The 10000-nt window shown below is 35.5% G+C and overlaps 1 protein-coding gene across 2 annotated transcripts in view; it reads right to left on the bottom strand.

The window, feature by feature from the left end:
* The window catches only part of tanc1b (tetratricopeptide repeat, ankyrin repeat and coiled-coil containing 1b), a 145130-nt gene that overhangs the window by 26003 nt on the left and 109127 nt on the right, over positions 1-10000 (bottom strand). For both annotated transcript variants that reach the window (XM_043230594.1, XM_043230593.1), the window contains exons 13-15: positions 5981-6588; positions 2460-2568; positions 1301-1423 (exon numbers count right to left, since the gene is read on the bottom strand). In XM_043230594.1, coding sequence (XP_043086529.1) covers positions 1301-1423; positions 2460-2568; positions 5981-6588 — 840 coding nt within the window. The remainder of the gene's footprint in view (positions 1-1300; positions 1424-2459; positions 2569-5980; positions 6589-10000) is intronic.

Genomic DNA, 10000 nt, shown 5'->3' with positions numbered 1-10000 from the left:
GTGCAGCATTGTTTTTATATGCCTTACTGTACGTTTCAAAGAGAAATGGTGCTAATACACAGGTTCGTGAACCCTGGCACATTTTACAACATATCTATATGTTTTAAAACATATAGATATGAAGCTGGATATTTGTGATGCATATTAATATTGTTTCGAAGCCACAGCATGATATTCTTGCTTTATTGAAAAGTAAATTATTATGAAAAAGTTAATGTAATGTAATTCACCCCAATAATAATTTTTAAAGTAAATATATAAATAGAATTTCTTTCTTTAAAAAATTTCTGTGTTGAGTAAAATTTTAAACAAACAAACAAATAAATATATATATATATATATATATATATATATATATATATATATATATATATATATATATATTAATAAATATTTCTACTTTTAATTTTCTGACGCGTTTTTAAAAGATATTTTTCATAAAAAAATTTTTCTTTCCTTGCTTTTGGAGTGAAATATGCATGTATTTTTATTCATTTATTTTCTCTTAGTGTAGTGGTGAAATCTGATCTGGACGGAGGCCACAAAAATAAAAAAAACGAAAAAAGGGACAGAGAAAAACAGTGCATTTGTCAGTGTAAGTTATGTGTGCTTCCAGACCACAGCATTCAAAAGAAGACGCGCATCAACCTGATGTGCTGCAAGCAAGAACTGCGAAGGACAAGTAGAGGATGTTATGAATGTTAATAGACCAGGATGAAAATAAAATCACTTTGGCTTTAAGCTAAAATCTATCATTGCACCTGATAATTGCTCTGAACCTGTATACACCAGTCCAGACTTGACTCTTAAAACGACCTGTAGATCATTCAATCACCACTAAATCTAAAAGAGATTGATAATTACTCAAAATGCCAAGCACTAATCTGACAATCAACGCTGGATTTTAATGTTCGATCAATACAGGCATAATCATAACACTGTTTTGCATTACAGTAATGAGAAAGTGTCCTCAAAGGTCTCGAAACCTGCTGCTATCAAAATAATTAGCGCTTTGGGTCTCACTGACGGATATTACACACACATATTACTAAATAAATGAAGTGATGTGTCTGAACTCTGGACTTCAGCAGTCCTAATGATGATCTCATTATAATCGCTTGCGCAGGGAGCTGTAGTGTCACTCAACAGTCAAGGGGTCAAAGGTCAGTGAGAAACTCTACATTCTAATTGGTTCTCTGAGTCATCAGTGTAGATACAGCATTATACGAGGAAGACAGCTACAGACGTTTTGAAATGTTATGGAGAAAAACTACTGAAAGACAATACTGCGCGCGCTGACCTTGACGTTGGGTGTGTAGAGGTTCCTGAGGGAAGCCAAAGCAGCAGAAAGACCGTCGGTACTACAGCTGATCCATAAAGCCTGGAGGACGCTGGACGAGACGCCCGTCTTCTTACTCAGACCCTGCAAAAGAGCATATACACATATACAGAGTCACCAATATTCAGAAACATTCATATTAGTGATGTATTTGTTTACATAATAAATGTGTGTAGAGCGTATATTTAATATGCATGAATAAATACACAGAGCATATATTTTAAAATATTTACATGTAAAAAATAAATAAAATATATATATATATATATATATATATATATATATATATATATATACACACACACACACACATATATACACACATGTATTTATATATACATAATAATTATATACAATGCACACACATATATATATTATGTAAACAGAACTTTTATTTTGCATGTGATTAATCGCGTAATAGCGCAAACGATTAATATGTGAATACTTTTTATTAACATTTGATTAATGTGTTAATTAAAGAAAAAAATTAAAGAGAGTAAATCAGCAGCTTCTGTAGTTTTAAGCTTTATATTTAGTGTTTGGCAACTTTATTAAATTAAGCTATATTTTCTTGCTGAAGGCAGCTACTGTACATGACATTTATTATAATGTGAAGATTGTTTTAAGTTCACTTAAATGAGAAGTTTTTTTAAGCCTAATAAATGTCCAGTTGTGGAATATACTTTAATGCTGAGTGGCTAGAGTCAGTTAAATTAATGAGTTAATGAGAATTTTTTTAATTAAACCGTTTGACGCCATTAAAAAAATATGATACTTAATTTTTTTTTAAGGTAAGTGAGTGCAAACAATTTATTTTAGCTAAATCTGACAAATACAAATATTTAAATGTAGCTAAAATAAATTAATTGCAACCACTTACCTTTAAAAAAAAAAAAAAAAAAAGGAGTCAGTTTTTGTTGGACTTTTTAGAGTGTAACATATTTGTATTATAATTGAAATAAATAAATAATTATAGACATAAATATTCATGCACAAAACTGTTACATAAGTTCACTTATAACATGTATTTAAAAATTTGACAGGACATGCCCAGATAAAATCAAAACTAATAAAAACCAACAAAAGCAGCAAATATTTTTTTTAAAGATGCATCAGGTACCTTGAAGATGTGTGCTTTCAGTATGTGGTGTCCCAACTCCATAGTCTGCTGTCGGTTTAGCTTCCCCTCCTGCCTTGACAACATGAAGGCCATCAGTGCATGTCCACTCCTGCAGAGAAACGTGTGTGTTCATAAAAGAACAAGACGAGAAACAGCACTGAGACACACACTGGTTGCCAGATCCACCGGCAAAAACCCTCCTCCCTTCACACGATCTGCCTTTATCCTGCACAAACTTATCCTCCTTTTATTTTCTGCTCGCTCTTGCTGTTCATCACACAGTATTTAATCTAAAAATGATTCTCGTTCATGTTCTCGATGACAGCCGAAGGGTGAAGGGTGAATGGGAAAAGCCTGTAAGCTTTTTAAAATACGACACTCTTAACATACTTAGAGTTGTGTTTTTAACATTAGGTTCTTGACTCATTTGATTGGACTGTCAAAAGTTAAAACCATTTAGACAGACATATATATATAACAAAAGTAAAATATCCTTTTTTTTTATTTCCTGGCTCAAGTGGATGCGACTAGCCGAATTAAACACGCAGTGAAAATAATAGTGTTTGGTTCACTTTTCATGTCAGTTTCGGCCTTTATAAATTCTAATTTGTTCCACACTTTTAATGAAGGATCAATTGCATGTAATTAAAGGTCAAATCTTTTAATCTCCGAGATGAAACGGCGTCTGGTGAGGTAAATCTCTGACTAAAAGCTCTGTATAATGTAGTATTTGATGCAAGGCTGTGAAAGCTGTGTTGGTGTGTTTGGTCCGTCCGGAGCGGCGCTCCTGTAAGACACAGGAGAAGGCTAGAAAAAGCTGCTTTAGTGCTTCCCCGGCTCTCGCTGGTGTTAATTAACCGAGCTTCATTAAAAGGCCACGCATGAATGCAGCTGGCTTTGATCAGCGCTGCATCTCCTCTACATTAAACTCCGTCGCCTTTCTTCTCTCCCTCTTTCAGCAGCCGCATAACAAGGCAGGGAACTTTTTACAAGTCCCTTTATTTCAGAGCCAACTTTTCTCGTCTGGAGCGGGAGAGGGTTCAGGGAGGAGAGTTATCAATAGGACGTCGATGGACCAATCAGAGAGCCCGGGCCCGCCGCAATGAGAACTGGAGAGGAACAGGATTACTGACAAGTGGGAGTCTAAGATCAGCACAGCATCTCTAGAAAATGAGACATACGTACTGTTTATTATCCTGTGTTGTCATATTTATTGCAGCAAAAGGAATTTTCTTTTTCCAATAAAAAAAAAAATCTCTTTGAATAGTATCTCAGTAAATCAGTATACAAGTTGAAAAAAACATAAATAACTACAACAGTGTAACTTACGCACTAGTTTGTACATTTAATTAATTAATTTTAATATGCAATAATTATAAATGATATGACATATCCTAGCATAAATGTTTATACACACACAGTACAGTAAAAATAATCAAAATAATTTATATATAAATGATGATAAATGACGATAATTTAGTTTATTTATAATTTAGTTATTGTAAAATGTAATGTGTGTGTGTATATATATATATATATATATATATATATATATATATATATATATATGTGTGTATATATATATATATATATGTGTGTGTGTATATATATATATATATATATATATATATATATATATATATATATATATATATATATATATATATATATATATATATATATATATATATATATATATATATATATATATATATAAAAATATATATATAGAGGGTATATGTATGTATATGTGTGCACACACACACACACACACACACACACACACACACACACACACACACACATGTATATTACATGCAGAAATATTAAGGTTTGCACTCAAAACCTTTGGTAATATAGTGTATATTTCAAAGTAATTAAATAGGAGAAAACTAGATGTTGCACAGGCATGCTAAACCAGCACTGGCTTTCATCATCAGATCATGATATTTCATTAGTCGACTGTGAAGACAGATCCGACATCTCACACACGAGCACGATCTGTCTGCGTCCAATCAGGAAACTCCTGCTTTTATTTTAATCAAGTCAGTAAATTCAGCTGTGCGTCTGGCGATGAACAGAGATAAAACACAACATCTTCATAGAAAAGTGAAACATACGGATCAAATTAAAACGGGTTTTTGTGATTTTTTTTTAGCTCTTTGGGGGTGAATTGGATCTTGGACTCACGTGCAGATTTGAACACTAATACAAGCCAGCTACTGGCTCAGAGCTGACTGAATATTCACAATGATGTCAGTTTGAGCAGCTCTGTATAATACAACGCCTTGAAGTGATGAATTTATGCTTGCGACGCATAAAATGATAAAATGATCTTTTATGCCAAAAATCATTAGGATATTAAGTAAGGATCGGGTTCCATTGAGATATTTTGTGTGAATGGATTTCAATTATATTCCAGTTTTAAATGTGCGTCTGATTACAGATGGCATGGGATTACTCAAGATTAGAATTTTAAAGATAACCAGTTTGAAGGGAGCACGGTTCGCTTTTTGGTTTAGAATTTAGAATCAGAGGTGACAGCATACGATTCAATTTCCATGGAATAGAATTCTGAAAGTGACTGCAATTACAGGTTTTTAAACGTAGATGGCGACAAAACTTACGTACTCCAGCTTTTAGAACAAAAAAAAAAACGTTTTTTAAAAATTCGGCACCGTAACGTTTGGACGGCATCCGGTGGACACGCATAACGCACGCAGTTCTGTGTTAGACGCAATAGTAGAAATCAAAGCGTAAATACACGCTACGGTGACATTACGTGCCAGATCTTTGAATAAAGTCGTTATTTTTGTTTTCTCGTTGTACAAAAAGTATTCCGGTAGCTTCATAGTGATACGGCTGAACCACTGAAGACACGTGCTTCTTTTCTGCACCTTGGCAGTCGTAATTGTTCGGTGGTCTGTGGGACAGCTTCCCGGTTCATCCCAATTGTGTTCGGGAAGCAAACTAACGACATGCTGGTAAGTGATTAACGACAAAATATTCAATTTAGGGCTTCGTTTAAAGGAACGGTTAACCCAAAAACGATAATTCTGTCAACATGCATGAATTTATTTGTTCTGCCGAACACGAAGATAGATGTTTTCTTTTGTGATCGATATTTGAATAAACAACAGAACTGTGCATAAAAACAAAATAAAATACAGTATCATTTATACCGTTGTTAAGACTCATTTTCATCATGTACTAATTCAAGCAGGCGGCTTCAAAGTACAATCATTTTAAGATAAACATCCAAAGTTGAACTTCGTGCTTTATGAATGATAGCCAATGATCTTTCTATAAGAACAATATCTCTAAAATAATTATACCATTCTTTTATTAATGGGGGTCCATTGTGGGTCACCATTGACATCCATATCCTACTATACAAGTCAATGGTGACCCAAAACGGCCTGGTTACGAACTTTCTTCAATATATCATCCTTTACGTTTCATACAGGTTTGAACTACTCGACTAAATGGCGGTCATGGTCAACGATTCCTTTAAGTCTCACCTGGGGTCACAGAGGAAGTCGGAGCCGTCTCCGTCCGCTCTCCACACCAGCCACTCTCTGAAGGACGGGTGGCAGAACATGCGCGTCTTATCCCTGCGCTTGATGAGGAAACACGAGAGCGTCTCCATCCTCTGCTGGAAGTCGTCCCACAGCAGCTCCCCTCGCTCGCTGCCCGCGTTCAGCGCCTGAAACAGCTGCTCGTCCGTCATGGGGTGAAGGGACGCCAGCGCCACGTTGAGAACGGGCACGGCGCGCTCGAACGCGGAGTTGCTCATGAACTTCATGTTGCACTGCAGCAGGTAGAGCTCGGAGAGAGAGACGGGCACCACCTTGTAGCTGGCGCTCTTGATGACCAGATGGCCCTTCTCGAAGAGGTCGAGGGTCAGTTTGAGGTACAGGTACGAGCCCTGGCTGCGGGAGATGAGGTGGGAGCTGACTTTGCCCACGATGATGGGGTCTGCTTTGCCGTTGAGGGAGATGTTGTTGAGGATGTTCTGGCTGCCGTTGATGCGGTGCTGGATGTAGGCGTTCAGGTCCGTCCCGATCTCCTTGCTGTCCGGGAATTCGTCCAGGCTGATCTTGGAGAAGGGCAGCAGGCTGGTGATCTCCTGATGGGCGAGACCGAAATGTCATGAAACGCATCCAAAACCTTTCCCGGGAGATTCTTCGATTTTTCTGCCTGGCGAGGTTTTGAATTCAATTCTGTTCATTTTTCTCCAATTAAAACCTCGTTACATGTTACATGCGCTTGCTATCACAACAACAATTAATTATGCATAATAAGCCAAACCCTAACAGTAACACTTTATTTTAAGGTGTCCATAAATACTTAGTAGTAGCTGTTAAACTAACATTAAAAAAGAGAGTAATAATTACCATGTAACTAAGTTAATCGTTTGTAATTATGTAGATGTAATAAGCAGCTACTGATACACATTTGTTACACAGCTACTTATGTAACCAAAAGCAGAATTTATACACCATAAATGATAAATTCAAGCACACAGACGTAAGCTCCTTAAAAAAAAGCGAATCAAGATCGTACTTAAGTGCACTTCAAGTGTATCTCTACAAATCAATATGGCCGATAATCCCACTTATACTGCAACAATAACGCAGCACCGAAGTGGAGAGAGAAACACAATGAATTTTACATCACAGAGGAGCCTTATATCCAGCCGCCAACAACACACTCTCCCCGAGACGCTCCTGATACCTTCCACGGCTTCATCGCACACAAATCAAGCCGTCGAATCACAGCAGAAAGCCTGACTATCAGCTCAAACCATCAAGGCATGATTCCCACACACCATATTTAATCATGCACCGTGATTTACCTATATGTATTTTCACCGTATGAAACCTGACCCTAAAGAATCGGGTACGTGCTTTCTGTCGATTTATATGTGTTCAGCAAGCGTTTTACACAAACATCCACCTTCAGCCTGTGCTTCACGTTGCTGTGAAATCTTTTCAGATTTTACTGAAAGTAAATGCAATAACTTTTTTATTAATATTGAGTAATATTTCAAGACGAACACTTCATGGACTGAAGCAGCGTGATGCATCATTTAGTAGAAAAATCATGTTCAAATGCAAGCACCAAATATGATTATCAGGTTTTTGAGGAATGTTTATTTGTTCATTTTCCATCATCACTTTATTGCATTGCATTATATGTTTTGATCATTAAGATATCATCTTACTTAGACATATTAATGGAGATACATAGATTTTACGCAAGTTTCTGCTTTACCGTTATAAAGTTTGCATTGATTTAGAAGCAGGATTTCCATCTTACTTTCTGGTCGTATAAATATTGCATATTTTTCTCACTTTGGGACTGAATAAAACTGAGGAGATTTGTCCTTCATATTCTCACTATATCATACTGTATGAGCCATAAAGTTTGCCAAATATGACACATTTCTGTACATAAATTTGTCTAATGGTTCACTAAACTGTTGCTTTAAAAGAAGTTGATTTTTCAGCCTATTATTTCATATGTCAGGCTTTATAGTTTATCGTTGAACATGTTTGAGTGATGATGCAAATGCATAACTGAATCGGAGTTCTGAATCAATTCAGTGCAACAAACCGTTTGAACCGATTCACTCAAACGAATCAAACATAGCACATTTAGCTGATGAACTCTATTACAACATGCCACTGCAAATCAGCTCAGGAAGCAGTTCAGCTCGAGAGTGTAGTTTCAGAAGGAAATACTGACCAAGCTCAGACTCAATATGAACGTCTCTCTCACATGTCTGTGGCCATCCTCCAAATTTGAGATTTTTCTTTAATGCAAAAAAATCATTATGATATTAAGTAGATCATGTTGCATGAATATATTTTGTACAGTTCCTACTGTAAACGCTGTAATACGCATTGCTAAGAACTTCATCTGGACAATTTTAAAGGTGCTTTTTTCAATAGTAAGATTTTTAAAGATTTTCAAACAGCCAAATATTGTCCGAGCCTAACAATCAATGAAAAGCTTGCTTATTTGGATTCCAGATGTTGTATTGCTATTGAAAAATTGACACTTATGACTGGTTTTGTGGTCCAGGGTCACATTTATGAATATATATTTCAATGTTTGAATGACATATACTACAATATTTTTAAAGTCTCCTCTGCTCACTGCAGTCATTTGATCAAAAATACAGTAAAAACAGGAATATTACGAACAATTACTAGAACATAAAATGTTTTCTATTTAAAAATGACATTCCTTCGACCAAAGCTGTATTTTCAGCCTCATGACTCCAGTCTTCAGCGCCACGTGATCCTTCAGAAATCATAATAAAATGCCGATTTGCTGCTCAACAAACATTTCCGATTATCATCAGCGTCGAAAACCGCCGTGCTGCTTTTGCTATTTTTGTAGAAACCGTGATACATTTAGTTTTTCGGGATTCTTTGGTGAACAGAAAGAATATTAATAAACATTGCATTGAAGGTAACGCATGCCTTCTTAAACATGTTAAATTACTAGTCTACAGTGGTATACTGGATATATTAAAACATGTGCGTTTGAAATCATTTCAGAGCAAATACATAATATATAGAAATACAAATATTGTGAAAGGGCTGAAGAATATCGTAAAGCCCCACCGAGTGCCAGACTAGTTCTCCTTGCTTATAGTGACAGCTAAAGCAGAATGCATTAGGAGGCTTTCATAAGTACTAAAACACACATTTGTGCTCACACACACACACTCTCTCTCTCCAATCTGTCGTCTGACACATATCAAACACTGGATGATTCTGCTCCGCTAGTCGAGCACTAGCTTTCAAGCTGTCAAAATGCAGCCAACATGAACACCGTCTCTCTTCCTTTTCCTTTTCGCCTCCTCCTGTCTGGATTACTGTCTAGCTGTCGCACCGTCTCATTTGGAGGGTCAATGTTCCTTATTAGAGCTACAAGATTCTCCTGCCCAAAGTGACAAGATGAGGCGGAGAGAGTCTGAGACGGTGAACGTAACACCCAACCTGATCCGAGCGGCTGAGAAAAATATTCTTGGTTAGACAGATGTACCTGACAAAAACATCCATCTCACCACCAAACCAAAAGACTAAATAAGAAATTATATACTGCAGAAAGACACACACACATATATACATTAGTGCTGTCAAACCATCGCAAACAATCGCATCCAAAATATATTTTTCTAAATAATATATATGTGTACTGTATATTTATTATATTTATATATTATATTATATTATATTTATTATATATATGTATACATAAATACACAGACATACAAAATATATTTAAAACATTTTTACATGTATATACATTTATATATTTAGATTCTTATATTTTATTTAATAAATAAATATAAGTTTTTGTTTACATAATATACTGTGTCATGCATGTATATATTTCAGAAAAATATGCTGTTAAACATATTAAACAATCTAAATTATAGAAATATATCAATGTAACTGCATGTAAATATTTAATATCTCTTTATTAACTATTAACAGTGACTTTTCCCTTAATAATACATT

Source organism: Puntigrus tetrazona, unplaced genomic scaffold (assembly GCF_018831695.1).
Source record: "Puntigrus tetrazona isolate hp1 unplaced genomic scaffold, ASM1883169v1 S000000176, whole genome shotgun sequence".
Lineage (NCBI taxonomy): Eukaryota > Metazoa > Chordata > Actinopteri > Cypriniformes > Cyprinidae > Puntigrus > Puntigrus tetrazona.
Note: the sequence above shows the minus strand (reverse complement) of the source record. Positions and strands in the feature narration are given on the sequence as shown.